The 22871-nt window shown below is 39.2% G+C and overlaps 2 protein-coding genes across 2 annotated transcripts; both read left to right on the forward strand.

Annotated features, from left to right (window-relative positions):
* Positions 1-729: 729 nt before the first annotated feature.
* On the forward strand, positions 730-14699 carry LOC109053617 (cullin-associated NEDD8-dissociated protein 1). The gene is made up of 15 exons (XM_042739598.1): positions 730-1036; positions 3154-3297; positions 3792-3946; positions 4132-4255; positions 4779-5035; positions 6239-6344; positions 7854-7999; positions 9156-9448; positions 9636-9777; positions 10014-11507; positions 11640-11735; positions 11881-12050; positions 12132-12296; positions 12744-12851; positions 13155-14699. Exons 1-15 carry the CDS (start codon positions 969-971, stop codon positions 13377-13379), a joined length of 3693 nt encoding a protein of 1230 aa, XP_042595532.1. The 5' UTR covers positions 730-968; the 3' UTR covers positions 13380-14699.
* Positions 14700-17948: 3249 nt separating this feature from the next.
* Positions 17949-22313, forward strand: LOC109053614. The gene is made up of 6 exons (XM_019070958.2): positions 17949-18067; positions 18788-18851; positions 19082-19184; positions 19344-19540; positions 19699-19821; positions 21239-22313. The coding sequence occupies exons 2-6, from the start codon at positions 18805-18807 to the stop codon at positions 21822-21824; spliced, it is 1056 nt and encodes a 351-aa protein (XP_018926503.1). The 5' UTR covers positions 17949-18067; positions 18788-18804; the 3' UTR covers positions 21825-22313.
* The last annotated feature ends 558 nt before the right edge of the window (positions 22314-22871 follow it).

The raw sequence follows: 22871 nt of genomic DNA on the forward strand, positions 1-22871 counted from the left end.
AACAAAAAAAACAAACAAAAAAAAAAACGGAAAAAGGGATGTTTAATAAAAACATACTATAATGTAAGTTAAAATACTGAAATTGTTTTGATCCCGGCACATATATATATATATATATATATATATATATATATATATATATCCCGGCATATATATATATATATATACACTCTAAAAAATGCTGGTTATTTCAACCCAACTTTGGGGGTCAAATTTGGACTAAAAAAAACTTTTGGGTTAAAAATAGAATGTAAACAAAAAAAAAAAATGGGTTGGGTTTAGTCCATATTTTAATGTGAAAATACAAAGTTTGGTTGAAACACATATTAATTGTTAAAGATACTGTAATGTTAGATAAAATACTGTAAAGGTAAAGAAAATTGAAAATATATATATGTGTGTACCATAATATAACTTGCAACCCCTCACAAACAAAGCAAACAAGCCAAGAAGTAAATATTAATTGTTGACTTTCTAATCTATATATTTACCCACTAACCTACACAATTCTAGGACAGAAAACAGCACATGTATGATTAATTTTGAGTACAAAACAATAAAGGGTTGTGTTAAATGATTTGCGTACAATTAAATAATATTTATAAGAACACCTATAGCTGTCATTACCACGAACATGATGGCCAAAAGATGGAGTTCTCATGCTATCCAAGTAGGCAGCTCACAATGTTTTGAAACACAGCCCCATTCTCACCCTGTCTTCTCAGCAGCGCCTGTCTACTCTGAGCTCCTCCCTCCTGCAGAAGCGAGCAGCACCTCCATTCAAACCCATCCAAACTCAAGGCATGAGCGTCTGCTCTTCCCCGCACAGCTGCTGCTGATCACCGACCTGCACAACAAACTCTGGATATCCGTCTTGTACTTAGCAACCCCTTCAAACCTCCAAAAAGAGGCGAACTAAATCATTCTGGCCCTAAACACACACACAAGTGGTTTTCCAGACTGCAAACATGGCGAGTGCCTCTTACCACATCTCTAATCTTTTGGAGAAAATGACATCCAGCGACAAGGATTTCAGGTCAGTCGTAATGCAGATGCCTAGATAGAGTGTTAAGGAGCATGCATGTGTATTTCTAGGGCTTGTGATGGCGTTTAAATGTCTTAATAAATAACGAAACGATCGCAGAAAGTTTTAGGCCGCGAATAGCGCGGCTGTTGTTTAGATAGCTGCTTAGCTTAGCATGTCAAACTCGTACAGTGCGGGTCTTTATTTTTTATTTTTGTCGTTTGAAATTGTGCATGGGTCATACATTTATGGATATAATTGACTATTTGAGTTGCTAATTTGACATTGCTTGCTAGGATTGAAGCTGTCAAAAAGTGTGGGTTTTAGTATGGATGTTAGCCAGTTATCCGCTAGTATTAGCCGATTAGCTTTAGCATTTCGTTTTGATGGCACGCCACTCAAACTGTCATATTATTCGGGACGAGTACACTAACTTACAACAAACCATGCGCGGAATGTGCAGAGAGTTGGTAAGTCAGTGCAATATGTAATATTTGATGTAATTCATTCCCCTCGGGTTCACAATTCGGCTAATGTTAGCATAAGTGCACGCCCATGATATGTACATGGAATTAAACTACACGCGCTACTTTTTGGAGAAGTATGTATGATCTATAATGTGGATCTTGAATTCAGGGATTATATATATATATTTATGACGATCTCTGCATTCAGTGTTTCATAAAACCTCCTGTCATTTTTAAATTTACGTACTGACATGTTTGACATGTCATGCTTTTATTTGCTTCTTTTATTCCCCTGTTATTAATCACTTGTATTTGCTAACGTGTAGATTGACATAAATGCAATGGTTGACTCTTGTCCTTTATAAGTCAGACTGTTAAATGATTCATTTCAAATGATAACATTTGAAGAAGATTTTTTTTTTTTTAGTTTCTTAATAATAGATATTTATCACAATGCACTGTCAGTAAGCAGAGATTGAATGACAGTTCCTTGTAGACTTTGTTCTGAGAATCCTTGCCTGGTCAGAAATGCTGTCAAGGCCAGAAGCACTTAAATATGTTGATAACAGCTAAAAGGCATAATGATTATCAGGAAGTTGTAGTTCGTAGTCTAAATGGTCTACGCATTTATGATTTGTATTTTAGCCTATCATGCTCTTCTTGCTGTTGGGGGATTCCCTTTTAATGATGTCAGTATATTCAGCAGTGGCCACCAGGAGGTTAATGGTTTGTGAGTTTTATACATTTCTGACAGTTCTCAAATCAATTCTAATGCAGTGATCGTATCATTCCCAGAATCTTTCCTGCCTGTCATCTCCGTCAACCATTCACTGTTCGCATTCCAGCTCTGTCTGAATTTCACATGATTTCACCCCTTGGGAACATTTTGCTTACACACCGTTCTAGGTCTCCACTGTTGTTGTTTGCTGGCATTCCCTCTCTCACTCTGCTGTTGAAGTGTGTGCGTCTTGTGCATTATTCATTCTTTCTTAGGCTCTTGCTGGAATAAGAGATTTTATGCCATCAAATATATGCCAAAGCAGACGCACTCAGGTCTGTGTTTGTGTGAGAGATAGAGAGTGATGGCATGTAATAAGGTATGTATATGTGATAATAGGGTATCACATATGAGGTTCAGTGCTGAGGCTTTGATGTTGGCACCCAAAAACAAGATTTCGTTTTAATCCACTCCAGTTTCAGCTTAAAAGTGGATTATGAATTTAGCAAACCATGACAAGTGAGATGAAAAGGTGAAAATGCTTCAGTTAGGCCATTTGTTTTGACATAATGCCAGCAGCCTCACCATACAGGTTGCGCTCACCTTATGGCCATGTGGGTGACTTTACATTAACCATTCTGTTAGTGCTGAAGTCAAATGAAACCCTCTAAGTGTGTCAGTGTGTGTGGACCATTGGGATACCCTTGCAACTGCTAGTCATTGTTGTGAAAAATGGTGTTTTTTATGAGTGAAACAGAATATTCAATGGAAGAAATTGATTTTTAGCTATTGGGAATTGGTTGGATAATGTAAACGGGTCTTTTTATGATGCTGTTGGATGGTAGGGATTGAAGTTATTCAATTTTGGTGGAAGAAACTTCTTTTTCTTCATAATAAAATTAACTGACAAGTCATTCACAATAAGTTTTTGTTTATTTCCTCAGATTCATGGCCACCAATGATTTGATGTCCGAATTGCAGAAGGATTCGATAAAGCTGGATGATGATAGTGAACGGAAGGTGGTCAAAATGATCTTAAAACTCCTGGAGGACAAGAATGGAGAAGTTCAGAATCTGGCTGTAAAATGGTAAGAATTTTGCCATTGGTCATTTTTTTCTGTGATTGCGTGAACTTGAAAGCTTCTCTTAGTTGGATATTTACAGCGTGTCCTTCATGTATTGGCTTCAGTTTGTCCTCTGAAAATGTTTTAATGTGAAATTGATTCATGCCACAGTAATTTAGTGAGAGGCATTGCTGTTTTTTTACTTTGATTTATCTCTGTTATTAGCCTGTAAGATTATTTTTTCCCTAGATATTTTTAAAGGGATTGCATGAATAAGTCAGTAATCTCTCTTCATTGCATTCTGTTTGTCTGATGAAAAACAGGTTCGCTTATAACAACTCTTTTTAAACCTTATGGAAGATAAAGCCATTTCGTGAATGGATTAACACTGACTTTAATGCTAAACAAAGTAACTTGCAATGAACCATTTTGTAGCAGTAAAAGTAGATGTTTTCTCCAAGCAGTAGACAAATAGGAAGCATTTCAGAGGTTGTACTAAAAGTCCTTATTTCTTGCAGTTTGGGCCCACTTGTCAGCAAAGTAAAGGAGTACCAGGTCGAAACCATTGTTGATACATTGTGTACAAACATGTTATCAGATAAGGAGCAGCTACGAGATATTTCCAGCATCGGCCTCAAGACGGTGATTGGAGAGCTCCCGCCTGCATCCAGCGGTAAAACAACATGTTTTCTCTGTGTTATGTTATTAATGCAATTGTTTCCAGAGTGTACGGACAACTGATTTTTTTTTTCTCAATCATGTGCTAAAAGGACAGAGAATTCATTCACATATGTTTGGCTATATTTAGTTGTTTTCCTTCACCATCTTGCCTGCTAAGTCAATTTCTCTATGCTTTAGGCTCTGCTCTTGCTGCCAGTGTTTGCAAAAAGATTACAGGCCGCCTCACAAGTGCCATTGCCAAGCAGGAGGACGTCTCAGTTCAGCTGGAAGCATTGGACATCATGGCAGACATGCTGTGCAGGTATGTCAGATGAGCCATGTGATGACTGCTGCTTTTGTTTAGACCAATTGTGCTTTTGAGTGCACATGGGTTCCTGCCAGCTCATTTCTGGATGTGTTTGTGCACATGCATCTCCCCTCTGTGACAGCTCTCAGTTCACTGAGCAGAATATACTTGTAAATCTATTTTTCATTTATATTTACATTCATGCATTAGAAAGAAGCTTTTATTCTGGTAGTATATTATCTGCTAAAATACAACTTGGAATATAAACTGACATTTTATTCTGCTTGTGTGTTCCTTGGGAAATTGAATACACAAGCGTGCCATTGCTAAGGTCCTAAACTACCAGTTAAAATGCATTGTGGGATATAATCTGCCCTTTTTATAATGCAAATTTGCTCTGTACATTATATGCTTCAGGAATTGTAAGAGTATTATGTTAGTATTCCATATTTCCTGTCTAATAAAGAGGCAAAATTTGTGGTCATTATGTGGTCTTTGCAACAAATTTTTCTTACATTGTTTGTGTTTATTCATCCAGACAAGGTGGCCTCTTAGTGAATTTCCATCCTTCCATTCTGAGCTGTCTGCTGCCTCAACTGACAAGCCCTCGCCTGGCAGTGAGAAAGAGGACCATCATAGCCCTGGGACATCTGGTCATGAGCTGTGGAAACTTGGTCTTTGTGGACCTCATCGAGCACTTACTATCCGAGCTCTCACGCAACGAATCTATGTCAACCACGCGCACTTACATCCAGTGTATTGCTGCCATCAGCAGACAAGCTGGCCACAGAATCGGTGAGGCTCCCCCTTTGTTACAGACCTCAGTTAACTTAATGTCTTCAGGGTTCAAGACCTCATCTCAGTTACTCTTTGAGTGCTGAAAGCAATTTTAGTGTGCACTTATTGAAGCCATCAACTGTGATCTTCTCATACAGCTATTAGTTTGACCACTGATGCTGTAATTTAGCCTTCGCTGAAATGAGCTAAAGCAAACCAATGCTGTCCTCAAATAAGATCTTTAAATGGTGTAATTATTACAATAGTTTTTTTTTTTTTGCAGAATGCATAGAGTAAATACATTTGCGTAATGATATCTTCCCCTTCTAAGTATTGCCTTTTTTAGTGCAGTTCTCCATGGCTTGCTTGATCTTGAAGGCTGGAAGGTCTTTTCTTATGATAGAAAATGTTTCACTCATAACTGAGGTCACCAGCATTGGCACTGAATCTTGATTACATTTCACTGTATGAATGCTCAGGTTGAAGAGCAGTAGAAGTTATTCAAGCCGGTGTGTGCCATCTTGCCCCTCCAGTTTTGCATTGACAGGAAAGATTTTGACATCATTCAAAGATATTTCATTGATTTCTCATTTCCACAGTTTTTAATAACTGATACAATAATAGAACACGTTAAAGTTGTCCTCAATTATTCAAAAGTTTGACTGTTTATACACAGTTGTGTAGGTGGTATAAGCTTGAAGACAACTCTCCTTGGAATTTGACCGAACAAATTGCCAGAATGTTATTTTGTGACAAGAGATGGAACAATCTCCAGTACGGTCATTATTACCCGTCACCTTGTCATCAACATTGTTCCACTGGTGTGCTGCTGAGGCAGGCCATTTGACACAAATGAAATGAAGTGAAAAGTCATTTAGGTTTGCTGCTGTGGTGCACCATTCCCCCATCAGCCAATTACCGCCTACGTTTGATGAAACAAAGACAGCTGCGATTAAGATGCGTAAGATTATTTCAGTGGAACGCACTCAAAGTTGTTTTGCAGCTATCTCTTGTGCTACTGTTTTAATTAAGTCTTTGTCATCTTAAGATTGCTTCTTTGATTGTGCTGAACACAGCAAGGCCTTTATCTTGCAGCTTTCCAAACTCATTTATATTTCTCAATGAATTATTGCAGTTTGATGTTAAGTTTTGTAACCCAGCAGATCTGTCTGATGTGGGTGTAATGATGGTAAATGACAACTTGTTGGTTTTATCTTGCAGGTGAGTACTTGGAGAAGATCATCCCGCTGGTGGTGAAGTTCTGCAGTGTTGATGACGATGAACTGAGGGAGTATTGCATACAAGCATTTGAGTCTTTCGTAAGGAGGTCAGTCTACATCTCCATCTAACTGCTGATACCAGATGATGTTAAATTGATTCACATGATATTATAATGTATGAGTTATTAGAGTTATTTCGTAATGAGTACACTATTTTGTTATTTTTTTGTGAGAAGTAGTAGTATCTATTAGGGATGTGCGGGTCTAGTTGTGTGAACTGTGTAATGTCAAATTGGCTTACAATAACTGGAGTGATGCATAATCATATTCATTACAGGCACATAGGCGTTAGCTTAGAGACTAGCCAAAGCCAGCTAATGTCAATCATTACAGCCCGCCGCTGCTGCGATCCCGTCCGCGCCGTCTGTTCCTCGAAGACCCACTTCGGTGGTGCTGCGTGATGTCCAGGCGCTTTCCGAAATTCTGCTGGCTTGCTTTTCGTTATCTCTTCATTTTTTCAAGTGCAGGAATATGTTTCCATCACCCTGTTTTAATTCGCATATTGAAGTATCGAATGAGAAACTAGTGATGGAAATGCCAAATTTCGAATAAAAATCCCTTAATTCGCAAAAACATTTTTACGCTCACTTGAGGTGGTTTTTTACTTGTGCGAAAAAGGATTAATGCGAATAATGGGAGATGGAAATGCATTTTGCGAATAAATTCCTCTAAGCGCATATAAAAAATATTTGACTTTGCGCAATGAGGCGGGATAATTTGACTAGCAGTGGCCTGCATGATCTCGTGCACAGCATCTGAAATGTCGTTATGGTCATTCTGAAATGCCTGAGCAAAGTCTGTCATCTAAGTATTTCTGTATAATGGCTTAACATGACTGTGTTCCCAAACAGCAGAATGCATCTGCCTCCGAAAGCAATGACATCATCTATTGTGTTTCGTATGCTCGCTCTGAGGCGCAAGTAATTTATCATATATGAAAATTATTATATTCAGTTCTCCTAGTTTTCTTACTGATATTTAGTGCCAGTTTAACAGGAAGTGACGATTTTGTTCTCATTGATGTGTTGGATGGAAACAGTGCTTGTTCGCAAATGTTTTGTGATATTCCAATTTTGCGCGTAAGTTAAATTCACAACTTTGGATGGAAACCCTAATCGCCTTAGGTCCTGTCTTTCTTTTTGTTAATTTGTTCACTCTTTTTAACGACCGCCTAAAATTAAATGATGATTACGCGAGGCAAGAAAGAGTACGGCATAATTGTGACCTATTTTTAGCGGAATTCATTGAGGGATTTGTCAGTGTGATTCATAGATTAAGTATTTCAAATATAGGCTAACATATACGTGCACGCACAACGTTTTTCTTTTTTTCTTACCATCTTTTGGGGGTTTCTTGCTTTTAGACTAGTCGACTAGTCGGATAAAAAACGTCCATTTAAATGACAGTCAAATTAGTCATCACGCACATCCCTAGTATCTAGTAGATTACCAACGAAAATATATCTGATAATAAACCAAGTTTTTCACTTTTGCATGACTTGATGTGAACTGATCTTTTGTGTAATTAAAAAACCTCTTATTGCCTATGATTTCCAGGTGTCCGAAGGAAGTCTACCCACATGTCCCAACAGTCATTAGCATCTGTCTTAAGTATCTGACCTATGACCCCAACTACAACTATGATGACGAGGATGAAGATGAGAATGCAATGGATGCCGACGGTGTAGATGAAGATTATCAAGGTACAAGGCGGGGCTCATTTCTCCTTTATTCTCTCTCCTGAACCAAAAGTCTGTTTAGCTGTAAGTTACCAGCTCAGTTCATTAGTTCTGGTGTGTGGTAGCCTCTGCTGGTGGCATAACAATGATAAAAACCCTAGGGAAAACCATTAGTGAATTTGAAAGCAGCATCTTGATAAAACAGCAGTCAGAGAGACAGTGGCGATTTGTCCAGTCAATCAAAATTAAAAAATCCTTAGAGACTGTTTGCCAGATCATCAGAATTTAGCTTTTATTGGAATGAATGGACGATGGCGATTTGTCCAGTCCAGCAGCTTTAAATAATGCTGAAGCCTTCGTAGTTGATGAAATTGGCTCTGAGATTGGGGTTGGGGGGTACTGATTGTCCTGTAATGTCCAGACAGGCTTAAATGTTTGCCACCATTCCTCTGTTACCTTGAAATTGTCAAGCAGGCACCTTTTGACTCTCATAAATGCATGTGCTGAGCATGTCATGCCACTTTCTGTGTCAGAGATTGTGCATTCTCTGAATGAAAATGCTTTTTTTTTTTTTTTTTTTTTTTTTACCGTTAGTGCTCTGAAGCACTGCTGAGTTTGGATGTGCTCAGTGTTGAAGTGTTTCATGTAGAAGTGTGGTTATAGAAATGCAGGTTGCAGGAGCAGTCCATAATGACAAGCCCATGTCTAAAAGCTTGAGTTCGATATCCACTGCCTTCATGAATGCCTTTGGTCTACTTGATCTTTTCTGGCATCAAGGATTTTTATTCTCAGCCACTACTGGATTGTTATTTTCATCCATAAATCATATTCATACTTATTTGTTGTTTTCTTTTCAATAATTGATTGTTCTGACTGCGCACTAGCTTGTAAGCAGCCTTGGGAGGCACGTACAGTTTGGCAGCAGATTTGAGGGTACATTTGTTTTCCTCTCAGAAGCCCACGCTCTTAGTGTTGTTGAAGCAGAGGGTTCAGGGGACAAACTTGTTGGCCTGTATGTTCAACAGGGCTGCTAGCTTGGAACTGAAGTACCCAGACACATCTACATACATAACATGCCATCTAATGTGAATAATATGGCTTGTAGCAGTTGCAAAAGATGGGCTTATTCAAATAAGTGACTGTGATTTATGATGTCATCTAACTCATGTGATCCAAACAGGAAGTGATGATGAGTATAGTGACGATGACGACATGAGTTGGAAAGTGAGGAGAGCAGCAGCAAAGTGCTTGGACGCCGTAGTGAGCACACGACATGAGATGTTACCGGAGTTTTACCGCACTGTTTCTCCAGCACTCATTGCCCGCTTTAAAGAGCGGGAAGAAAACGTCAAGGCAGATGTTTTCCATGCTTACCTGTCCTTACTCAAGCAAACACGCCCTGCCCAGAGCTGGCTCTGTGACCCGGATGCCATGGAACAGGGAGAAACTCCTCTTACAATGCTACAAAGTCAGGTAGGGAAAGATATACTTGTTTTAATCTAGTACTGCTAGTTTATACAGACACACAGATACAATGCTTTGTATCATTGCAATATACTGTGAAGAGTATTTGTAGACAGTAACAACATTGCTTCATACTCTTGGACTTTCTAAATATGTAAGTTTATATATAATGGTGATATTTTGTGTGCCCTTTCAGGTGTCCATGATAGTAAAAGCACTGCACAAACAGATGAAGGAGAAAAGTGTTAAGACACGGCAGTGCTGCTTCAACATGCTGACAGAACTAGTGAACGTGCTGCCAGGGGCCCTGACACAGCATATTCCTGTTCTCATCCCAGGTATGTGCCGCAGGCAAGCTACTAAAATGTTAAAGAGAGTACAATCATTCCTTCCATGATCATATGCTTAATTCTTGACAAGGTTGATCAGCATTGTACTTGTGATATTTATAAAAGGTTAACTTTGGAATGTTAAAGATTTTTTGGTTGGAAATTTCATGTAGCCATTACGTTAAGTTTCTCAGCAATTCCTTTTTTAGCATTTGGAGTGACTTTGTGAATTTTATTCCATCTAGGAATCATATTTTCTCTCAACGATAAGTCAAGCTCTTCAAATCTGAAGATAGATGCCCTGTCTTGCTTGTATGTGATCCTGTGCAACCATCAGCCTAAAGTCTTCCACCCCCATGTTCAGGCTATAGTGCCTCCTGTAGTTGCTTGTGTGGGTGATCCCTTTTATAAGATCACCTCTGAAGCATTGCTGGTCACCCAGCAGTTGGTCAAAGTCATTAGGCCCCTGGATCAAACAGATGTTTTTGATGCCTCGCCCTACATTTCTGACCTTTTTGCTTGCACCATTAAAAGGCTGAAGGCAGCAGATATTGACCAGGAAGTCAAAGAGCGAGCTATTTCTTGTATGGGGCAAATTATCTGCAACCTTGGTGATAGCCTTGGTGCAGACCTACCAGGTACTCTCCACATCTTCCTAGAGCGACTAAAGAATGAGATAACAAGGCTGACCACCGTCAAAGCTCTCACACTCATCGCAGGGTCACAGCTGAAGATCAACCTAAGGCCCATCTTGGGTGAGGCTGTTCCGATTCTTGCCTCCTTCCTACGTAAGAACCAACGAGCGTTGAAACTAGGCACACTGGCTGCACTGGACATTCTGGTCAAGAACTACAGCGATAGTGTAACACCGGCCATGATTGACGCTGTACTGGCTGAGCTGCCACCTCTTATCAATGAAAGCGATATGCATGTCTCCCAGATGGCTATCAGCTTCCTCACCACGCTTGCACGAGTCCACCCTGACTCGCTGTCTAAGATAAGTGGCTCTATTTTGGCTGAACTCATAGCTTTGGTTCGTTCACCGTTGCTGCAAGGTGGCGCTCTTAGCGCCATGCTGGAATTCTTCCAGGCTCTTGTAGCTACGGGAACTGCCAGCTTGGGCTACATGGACCTGCTACGTATGCTAACAGGTCCTGTGTATGCCCAGAGTGCAGCGCTCACCCATAAGCAATCCTACTACTCCATTGCAAAGTGTGTGGCCGCTCTTACCCGCGCTTGTCCTAAAGAGGGCCCTGCAGTGGTGGGACAGTTCATTCAAGATGTCAAGAACTCGCGCTCCACTGACTCCATCCGATTGCTGGCACTGCTTTCCCTCGGAGAGGTCGGCCATCACGTTGATTTGAGCGGTCAACCTGAGCTAAAAACAGTCATCTTGGATGCCTTCTCTTCAGCCAGCGAAGAGGTCAAATCAGCAGCTTCATATGCGTTAGGCAGCATCAGCGTAGGGAACCTCCCGGAGTACCTGCCCTTTGTCCTGCAAGAGATCTCTGGCCAACCCAAGAGACAGTACCTGCTGTTGCACTCTCTCAAGGAAATCATCAGCTCTGCCTCGGTGGCAGGGCTTAAACCGTATGTTGAAAATGTGTGGGCGCTGTTGCTCAAACACTGCGAGTGTACAGAAGAAGGCACAAGGAACGTGGTAGCTGAATGTCTGGGAAAGTTAACACTCATCGACCCAGAGACTCTTCTGCCCAGGCTAAAAGGCTATCTCTTATCAGGTGATTGTCAAACTCTGTCTATTAATTCTGTATCAAATTGATCTTTAAATCAAAATGTTTTATTATTTAGATATCACAAATTGTTTCTTATTAATCTCAGAGTTTTGATTGAAGTGTTCTCTTTCTCTCCAGGATCATCTTATGCCAGGAGCTCTGTAGTCACAGCTGTTAAATTCACAATTTCTGATCACCCACAGACAATTGATCCCCTTCTTAAAAACTGCATAGGCAAGAGCTGTTATCAGTTTGTTTTCTCCTTTGGGAAATATATATTTTTATCTTACTCCAAGTTCATATTTTCACCATTTTGAATTTTGTGGGGAATACATTTTAGAACTGGTTTTAATTAATTTTAGTTTTTTAATACTTCTAGGTGATTTCTTGAAAACATTGGAAGATCCAGACCTCAATGTACGAAGAGTGGCTTTAGTAACCTTCAACTCTGCAGCTCATAACAAACCTTCTCTTATTCGAGACCTGTTGGATACAGTTCTCCCTCATTTATACAATGAGACCAAAGTGCGCAAGGATTTAATCAGAGAGGTAACCTGCCCTTTGTCCACAGTTTTTTACTTTGCTGTCTTTTTAAAACCTCAGAGCTCAGTGAAGCCTGTCTCTTTCTAGGTTGAGATGGGTCCGTTCAAACACACAGTGGACGATGGTCTGGACATCCGGAAGGCTGCATTTGAATGCATGTACACTCTATTAGACAGTTGCCTTGATAGACTTGACATCTTTGAGTTCTTAAACCATGTTGAAGACGGACTTAAAGACCATTACGATATCAAGGTAAGCCTTCAAACTCAACCCATGAATCTTTCATGACACACAGGCTTTTTGCCATGCAGATCATTTAGTGACCACAGAAGATGAAAGAGTGAATTGATTAACAGAGATTCAGTGTGCGGTCATCAAAGGCATAAATGCATAATGCAACAGATGTGGTCCAACTATTTTAAATGTAGTTATTACCAGGAGTACTTGCATCATAATGAAGTGGGAGCATTAACTACTATTTTAATGCAATTGAGGGCTTTATGCTTGAAAATATGCAGTTTATACATTTCATTTGTTTACCTTTACACTTTTAATAGGAATTATCATATATAGTATTTACCTAGCAAGCCATGGGTGTTTGATAGTTACAAGGAACTTGTAGTGGGACTAAAAGTATGTGCATAGGCCCATGAATTACAAAGGTTTATAGCTCTTTTTGCTCTATTAATGTGTTTACAGATGCTGACGTTCCTCATGCTGGCTAGATTATCTAGTCTGTGTCCCAGTGCAGTGTTACAGAGGTTGGACAGACTTGTAGAGCCGCTTAGAGCAACATGCACCACAAAGGTAAGCAAAATATTCAGCAAACACCAAAATCAGACATAGTGCAGTTTCTTTGTATGACGTTAGAGAAAATCTGAATTTAGCTTCATCTAGCAGTTAGCACATTTGCTCAGACATTTGTGGTTTCCATAGTGGGTGAAAGTTTGAATTCAGTTTGCAATATTTGCCAATCCTGTTCCCCCTTTTACTCACCAGTTCCTCTTTTTCTCAGTAATCACAGACTAATGGAAAGGTCATCAAATAGTGATGCCAGTTCATTGTTCAAAAAGTGAGAGTCCTTTGATTTCTAATTATGTTCTTTCTCAGGTAAAAGCTAACTCTGTGAAGCAGGAGTTTGAGAAGCAGGACGAGCTCAAGCGATCTGCCATGCGGGCAGTAGTGGCCTTGCTAACCATCCCAGAGGCCGAGAAGAGCCCCCTAATGAGCGAGTTCCAGTCTCAGATCAGCTCCAACCCTGAGCTGGCCGCCATCTTTGACAGCATCCAGAGGGACTCCTCCAGCGCCAACATGGAATCCATGGACACCACTTAAACGACTAAGACAACATACCCGTTACCGTCGCTCCCGAGAAAATCCACAAAGAAAACCAACCCTGGGGGACCCTTGTATTGTTCCATGCATTGCACTGAATCAAAAATAGGAGGAAAACAAAATCTAAAATTAAGAAAAAAACTAAACAAAAAAAAGCTAATGAAAAGACAGACATTCGTTCTCTCAAGCTTCAAAGCTTATTACCACATTCTTTGTTTTTCTATAAACAACAGGAAATCGCTTCAGTTGTTCATTGTTCTTTTTTTTTGTTGTTCATTTTCATAATTCCTGAGGTTCTGTAGGTACCTCCACTCTCACAGAGGTGCAGAGGGACTTACTAGGTTACCTAAAAATGAATTGACCACAGTATTTGTGTTACCATGGGAGATTTGTTCTTTACATTCTAGGCTGCTGACGACTTAAATCAGGCTCTACAGGAGTAAACAATAGCACTCAGTGAGTTTAAATCATTTCAGGACCATGGTTTTTTTTTTTCCGTCATGTTTCTTATCAGACAAGTTTTATTAGGTTTTTGTACGATTTGAATGTCATCTCCTCTTTTTACTGTTGACAACTTAAGTACAGAGCGAGATAAGTCTTAGAAATATTATCCTGAAGAGGTGTGGCATAGTTAGGGTATTGCATTGGATGAGTGGCTGCTTATTTTTCCTTCACTGCGTTTCATTACATTCCCACTGTCCGCAGATTTGCCAGTCATCAGCATGTGTCACACATCCAGAGAAATGAGCATTCAGCTGCACCCGTTTTGCATATTTTTCTTTTTCTATTTGATGACAGTTTTGTTTAGCTCCAGCATATAGCGGTGAAATATGACATCAGACATTGTTATGAGAAAATATTGCCCTGTATGGAACGCACATATGTGAATAAAATGAGTGGAGAATATTCTCTCAGATGCTCGACTGTATTCTAAAAACATAAGGGTTTTGTTCTCGCTGTTTAGATCCACTATTATGCTGCCTTGTTTGAACTGCTCACCTGTAAAATTGGTTGGGAATATGATTTTTTTATAGAGCAGGTTTAATTTACCACAATACTCTGTGTTTAGTGTGCAGGTCTCTTGTTAAGGATGTCTGTATGTTGTGGAAAGGAACACCATCATAGATCTCACCGTATAGCTGACCATTGGGTGACTGAAGTTTGAATTATCTGAAGCCCTGGAAAGCAGTGTATTATTGAATACACTGTCTAGGTTTATCTGTGTAGTCATGTACGCACCACATTCTACATCCATTTAAGTATGACCATATGGCAATGTTCCTCCGTAAGAAATCAATAAAAGGTCCATTGCTGCCTGCATCCATATGTCATTATATGGTCCTTCAAGTTCAGTTAGGAACCTCTTTAATGGCTGATGCTGATGATATTATGCACAAAAATTACAAGCTGGCTGAAATTAACAGTTCCAATTTGCTTTACTGACTTTGTGTTCTGCGAGTGAGGGAGTACTGGTTCTTCTGTCAGTCCACCTGGAAACAAAGTTGAAGGTGGTTACATTGAGCACTTCTGAAGGGGAACTCCTCAGGATTTGACAAAGGTTAGTAGCATCACTGTTTTGAGGCCCTTTGTACCTCATCTATATTTCATTGAAGTTGTCTCTTAAATAATACATTTGGGCTCAGATAAATTCTGATCACAAGTCCATACACGTTTTCCATTATCTTTCAGTGTTTTATATACAGCTGCTCTTGCAGACGAGGCTGACTCCAGCACCTTATTTCGCCAAACTATCTGTTCCACCTTAAAACATGTTGTGGACAGCAGTTTTCAGTAAAAATATATAGTCCTGTAAAAATGATCATGTATTTTCAAAAAGAAGTGAACGTGACTAATTCAACCAGAGTTCTTGTGTATTTAAGCTCCATGCCTTAATTTGTTATTTTTAAAATACTTTATTTACAGGAATTTCCATTAACAGGGAAAAAACGAATATTAATAATTGCAATAAAAAGAAACATAAATATCCTGGAATGTTCCCCCATTTCCCCCTTTGTGCGGTTTTAACAGCAGAAACGGATAGCTAACAGTGCAAAAACAAGAAACACTATCTTCAAAACAACAAACAAATGTGTAGCAGCAACTTACATATGTAGGGTATAAGGTATACACATAAGTATAGCAATTAGTAAATTAAATATCCAATATACAAGTGAACAAATTGCTAAGTAAATGAAGAAGAAAGTAAACCACATTATAGGCTACCTGCCTCAGTCTGTCCAGTTTACTATATATGTAACTGATGTGAAAAGCTATGAAGCATGGCAAAAGATCATCAGAAAAATTAACAAATGAATAAAGATAATATAAAGCAGAAAGGAAAAAAATAGTAATAATAATAAACCAATAAATAAAAAGTGGTAGAGTCTAGGTCCATATTTGTTCTGGTGTTTAGGTGCCCCCCCCCCCCCCCCCCCCCCCCCCCCCCCCCATTTCATATTTCAAAAAAAGTTTGCATTTTGAGCCTCTGACGGTGAATTACATTTTTTTTAAAGCTGGATAAATTACATCACTTCTTTAAACCATCTATTATGTGTTGGGAGCGCAGTTTTTATACAATGGAAAATAATTAAACATATTGCCAACAGTGTGGTAAATGGCGATTACCTTATACATTCCTTCCGTAAACACAGTATCAGGACTAGTACCGAAAATGGCTAAGAGGGGGTCAGGGTCAATAGAAACATCATCACTAAAAGATTTTAAGTTATCTCTCCAAAAAGTCTCTCCAGAACATACGTACTTTAAATTCAATTACATAAAATACTAATAGTGGGATAGATTCTAGCCAATTTTGAATAAGAAAAAATATATAATTTAAATAATAATAAATTTAATCAACAAATATCCATTTATTTGAGATGATGAATGTACTTTGTCCAAAACACCTTCACATTCCATATCAGTAAAGTCTCTCCCCAGGTCAAGTTGCCATGAGTTTTTAACATGGTCTAAGCTTTGTGGATCTATGGTGTTTTTAAGAGAATAAATACAAGAAATTAGTCATTTGCCCTCTGGTTTTAAATCCAGCATTTCCTCAATGACTGAGGGAGCAAGTATCTTAATGTTTTTTTAAAGGTAGCCTATATGCATGTCAGAACATTATAATTTCACAAGTTCTGAAAAAAAAAAAAAAGAGAGCACGTATGGGGCAAGATACACCAAGTATGCACGCCCTCTACATGTTCGTTTTATTGAGAATGTTATGACACACCCAGTATGCTTTGTCGCCATATGCAGTTGCTTTGGAGGGCATGTTCTGTAGGTCCTATTTCCATAACAAAACAACAGAAAATGTTTTAATGCAGGACCTGGTCAGCTCTGACGTTTGTCCTCACTCATTCCATCATTAGAAAAACATTAGAAAAACAAGGCAACACTGCAAAGGTCATCAACTCTAACCATGCATGGTGAACAAGCCCTGGCAATTAATTTCTATAAGCTCACAAAAACTAAAATATCAGCATTTCAACATGCATTGTGGACAGACAAGCTAATCTGAGAGCAGAAGAGTCAAAAACAGGGATTTGAACCGCTTCTACCAGGCTGCTGGAAGCATGAAAGTACATTGGCAGTTTGTGGTCGCTTAAATGAACCCTCTTCCAATTTGCACGCTAATGAGTCATGCAAATGCTATTAAAGGCCAATTTACAGTGGCCTAATTTGCATCAGAGGTGTGAGGGCCAATGCACAGCCGTGATCATTCGCTCATCAGGACAGATGTAGGCCAAGGTGTCCTCCATATTAATGCTAATTTTAGATATTTCCATGAGTATTCCATGAAATTTTACATCACAGAAAGTTGTCGACATTTCAGCCAATTCTACGTTTAAAAAGCTTGCTTTCTTAAAAAAATTTAAAAAAAGACAATAAGAAGTCTATGGCACACAGCCTCCCTCTTCCAAACTGTGTATATATGTGATCATATCATTTTGAGCAAGCCAACAAAGGCTAATCTTCTTTATAGATGAAATGTGTTTTGTAATGATGACGAAGTGTTTGTCTGCACTGCCCTATGGGAGATCGCAGCAGGAGGCCGTAAAAAGCACACTGCAGATTAATGCTTCCCTACTGCTGACAGATCCACCATGGCCTGCTGAGCAGCTGCTTGTAGCTGCTTTAAAGCCTGAAGCTTAATGTTTCACCTCTAAGTCGGATTTAAACAATCAAAGAAGGCCTCACCCCCTAAAGAGGAATAGAACTCATATCATCTCACTAATGACGCGTATACTAGCTACATGCAGAGTAAAGTCTCATAACAAATGTCTGTATTTTGAGGCAGTTTCTCAGAATTGGAGCATGATTATTGAATAGTTGCTTTTTTTAAGGTATGTCATGAGCTGATTCTGTGGCCAGGAAACCAACGTCAAAAGTTAAGTGAGTTTTACTGTGTTGTATAATAATCTGTATTATTTTGAGTCACTGTTTGTTTTGTTATATATTAATGACCCTTTGCAAATCATTTCACAAAAAGGGGTTGTTCTCAACTCTGTGTGGGGTTCCAGGACAGAACCATCCAATCAGCAGCTGAGAGCTTTGTTGTCTTTGATTTTGACTGGTCTGTTAGGGTGGTCATGGCAATGTCCTGGTTTCAGTCGTTTTGACTGTCCTTAGTATGAGGCGGCAGCCAGCCTTTCCACTGAGCCGTCTTGATATTCTGCATGTCTGTCGTAAGTTTTACAAGATTTATCTTTATCAGATGTTTATCAAAATCATCCTGACACTAAAACAGGATATTTGGCTTACTCTAAGGTACTTTTGTTGCACTTTCAAGAACTTATGTTCAAATAAGTGTTTTTATCAGAACAGTGAGGTGCACATGGCGGTGTTACAAATCTGTGATAAATGGTGTGTATTTTATTACAGTATTATATTGTTTTATCTGTTGTTGGCTTCAGTGCTAGAATACACTAATTTCTTTAGTTTCCATGCTAAATCGTCTTTAATCTGTCACTGACAAATATCAAATGGAAAAAAAGGAAATTTGAGGTTTATGTGGAGGGAAATGGGCAGGCAACACGCTTTATATTTCATGGTGGATTGTGTGTTTGATTAAAATCTGAAAGCATGAGATTGATTTTAAACAATCCTGATGTATCAGAAGATGAATTATCTCCACTGTGGCCGAAAATATATTTTCAGTGCACATGCATTGAATTTATGCCATGAATCACCTATTTATATGTTAATGTACTTCTTGAGGACTAATGGAATTTTTGAAATCCTGTTGGTAAAGATAAGAGCGGAATTATTGCTCAAGAATATCTTTAATTAAACAATTATTTATAGGAGGGAGCAGTTTAGTAATATTGATTAAAGTTTATTTGGTAATTATGAATCTTGGATTTTTGTCTTTGTGTTTGGGGTTCTAACAACTTGTTCTCTTTAAGGATAAATAAGAATCAGCATGGGCTTTTCTAGCAAAGGCTTTCCTATGGATGGGAATGGAGACTGGTAATATTTTCTGTGCTGTTAATATGCAACAAGAATGCAAATATTTAAAAAATAATATTTATGATGGAATACATTCCGTATATGGTTATAGAAACATTTAGTATGTTACAAACAGACAGAAGAACAGAAGAGCAAACAATAAAATAACCATTTATAACCAACATCACAGTTATGGTTACTTTCAGTGTAAATGTATCAAATCTTGTTTATAACACTTGCTCTGCCAACAGGCCCTCCAAAAAAATCAGGAAACACAGAAGTCAGTCACCTTTTCGTGATGTTTCACCTGTACCATCGCATTTCTCAGAACCGGCCTCATGCCTGCAACACAGGGTAAAACTGCAGAATCATTAAGTTTTTGATAACAGTCCCTGGTAGCCAACTCCCATAATAAAGCAATTTCAACTTATATACATTTACTTGAAAAGTAGGCATGCAATAATTGGGATAATGTCGCAAAGTAATAATAAATGTTCTGCTTGTTTTGCATAGGATGTAATTGCCAGCCTTCCCTGTCTCCCTGGAATAAAGGGGCCACTCAGGGATGAAGATGACGACGACGATGTCCGGAGTCACAAGAGCTTGCCAGCGGTAATGACTGGATTAACCCTCCAACCCAGAGAAAAGAGGTCATACAGACATTCTAAGAATCACATCACATCCAGTTTACCCCCTCTCATAAGTGCCAGGTACTAAATACAGTTCATTCCATGTATATAACTGGTTCCCTTTGTAAGCAACGTTTTAACAAAACTATTCCTCTAATACAGACACCACTAACTGATTACCAATGTCAATACTCAATGGCATAATATGCTCAGTGCTGGTATAAACACATGATTACCAGGTGCAGTTTGTTTGTGAGAGGCACTGGATGCAAAACTGTCCCCAAACTCCCACCAATCACCAAATCCAGCAATACTTGGAAGGAAACTGACCCCCCAAGACCACCTTGTAGGTCTGGATGCAGGTATTGCCACCTTTTTCCCTTAAAATGCTAGCCTATGCTAGAACATTTCAAGTACATTTTTATCTTACTTTAAAAAAAAATTAAAGTCATGCCACTGTGGATCAAATCAACTATGCTATTCTATTGACTGACCATCTAAATCCTGGCGATAAGAACAGGACTTTGCAGCAGAATTCAATGCCCTTAGCTTTTGGGCTGGAGGAATGATAAGTTCTTTCACACTTGTCACTGTGTAGGCAGGAGACTCTTTTTTCATGGTTTGACTTCGTTCAGCATTTAGGGCACTGTTAAATTCACAGAACAAAAATGAAAAGGCACAGGCGATATCTTGCCCGGCAGATATGTGCAGAGTCATTTTCTGCTTATTAATGATTTAAAGCCTGGTTAGTCTTGGCGTCACATGGGCAAGTATTTTTCTGCTTTCCTCATTTATTTGAGCCTGTGAGGTGTGAGGGAGAGTGAGAGTTCAGCGCTGAGAACTGAGAGGGAGAGTGACGGCATGTAGATTTCTATTTACTTACTATCAGCCCCCATAGCTGGGCTAATAAACTGAAATGAAAGTGTCCCAATAAAGTGGAATTACACAGAGCAACCAACAGCACAGTCAGGTCTGCTTGTAGAGTGCAAAGGGAATGTTTAAAGGCCTCACTTTCGTAGAAACGGGACTTAAGAGCAATGAGGTTCAGATGTCTCTGCTTGCCCGGACCATTGATGAACCGATGAATATATAACTGAAATGCATGGTAATTGGATCTTAATGTGATTGAAAACCTGGTAACCTTTCCTGTAGCACCCATAGCCAACTATTCTATGATGTTGTTAGTTATATATTTCAGTTACTTGCATCTGACCCAAGTTTCTCACATTCATACTAAAAAGGCAAACTCTGCCACTAAACCTTTCTCTCTTTAATCTGTAAGTTTTCAAGTTTCTTAGTGCATTGCTATGATGTTGTTAAAGTGTTCTGGTTAGTTGTTAGAATGTTTCTAAGCAGGTACTAGAATGTTCTGAGTCATTGTTAGTCATTGTTAGGTGTTCTGCAGGTTGCCAGGTAGTTGCATACTGGCCCCTCAAGTATGTATGTTATTCCGGTCATTAGATATAAGACATTAGATATAAGTCTTTGGGATTTTTTTCTCCTTATTTATTGTCCACCGGAAAAAAGAACGCTTGCTTAGAAAAGTAGTAGCATAACTTCTTGAACCACTCATCTGAGTTATCATTCTTCTTTGTAGAACAACATAATTGATGAACACATGAAACATACCTAACGTTTTGCAAGAAACTAAGCAAGCATCAATAATTACATAGCTGGTGCCAATCAAAGTGTGCATGCCTATTAGTTTTAAGCAAACAACTCCTGTTTTTAAAAGACTGTAATATTTAAATGTCTAATTATTCTTATTCTCTTAAAAAGGCCGGACAAAATGGAATTCAGTTCAGCTAAACCTGTTCATGCAAAAATTGTGCCTGTCGGGCAGACGTCTCTCTCTGTCAAGGTGCACAGCGTTGAAGGAAATGGGCCCTGCTTGCTTCCTGCCAAAGCTTCTGGAGTGTCCCCGAAATCTCGACTCACTTTTCAAAGTCCTGTAGAGCAGGCAGTGTACCCTATCAGTCCTGACACCATGCAACAGATGAGGCAGACTGACAGAGCGTGCCAGCCCCTGAGGTCTGTGATGAAAAAAGCACCAAACAGAGGAGTATTTCACTGCCCACTGGCGGCCCACATGCTGGAGCCATTTTCTGGGTTCCAGGAGCATCTGTGCCGCCAGATCCTACACTCTCCACTGCCTTATTGTGCAGCTCTGCCACAGGTCCACATTCCTTGTCACCAAGACCAGGTAGATCTGTTGCCTGCACACAGGGGCCCATACGGTTCCCTGATGGAACGCACTGTGGAGCTGTGCAACTCCCAAGGACAGAAACTTCCCAAAATCACCATGACTCGCCCGACACCTTCTCCAAAATACCTGTGCCGCACAGAATCTTGGAATGCAGCTTGAAGGATAAACCAACATGGCTGCCAAGTAAACTGACATGCTTAAAGGGACTTGAGTGCTGCTCAGGGCAGTTCAAAGTTAATATTGCTCTGTGCACAAAGGATTACAAAAAGATCACCAAAGTTCACCAAGATCACCAATTCATTTTGTTCACGTTACGAGACAATAAAGCCAAAACAGATGTCTGTGCAATCTCTTGGCACTGTTCCTGATTGCTCAGCAATGATTAGACTCATGGTCATAAAGTTCTCCTGTGCACAGCTCAAGTTATTGCTGTATAACCAATCATCTTTCATCTGGTTGCCATGGAAGCCATAAGGATCATTAAACCGTCGGAACTGGACCCTGGGGGCTGCACTGTTCTACAGGTACAGGAAGTGCCTCAGAGGAGCTTTATAAAGTCATGCCATACAATTTCCTGGGTGTTAGAATCCGCAGGTATAGGAATCATAAGTCTGTCTTACTGAGGAGGAATGTAATAATTTTTCTTTCCCCACTTTCCATGGCCTTTCATTTCTTCTTTAAAATCAATACAATTTTCTCAGCTGAGTAGAATCTACTGTGAAATAGGGGGCCAAGGGCAATTTTCACATTTTTCATCATAGCCTGCTACAGATGTATCTCCCATCCTTTGGTTTAAGAATGTGTATTTGTGTGTATGTGTACATGTGTATTTGCTAGATGTAACTGTACCATCAATAGACCTATCTCACCCTCATTACATCACCTATTGTAGCAGAGGTTGGGGATAATTGCAACACTTTTACAACAACTTTGTAATCTTTCAGGAGTAGTATGTGTTTAAAGCAAAACAATATATTACATTATAAGTAACATTATAAAATAAATTAGTTTAAATTGATTAGATTATAGTCCAGAGAATATGTGTCATTGCTTCAGCATATTTGCAATCTAAAGAAATGTAGTGTTTTACAATTGCCCTCAGCCCAGCCCTCTAATTATTTACCATGTAAAGCTGCCATGTAATTTAAAAGTCAGTTCTAACCAGAACGCTTTCATGATTCTAATATTTTACTTTTATTCAGACTC

The sequence above is a fragment of the Cyprinus carpio genome, chromosome A4 (genome assembly GCF_018340385.1).
Source record: "Cyprinus carpio isolate SPL01 chromosome A4, ASM1834038v1, whole genome shotgun sequence".
Taxonomy (NCBI): domain Eukaryota; kingdom Metazoa; phylum Chordata; class Actinopteri; order Cypriniformes; family Cyprinidae; genus Cyprinus; species Cyprinus carpio.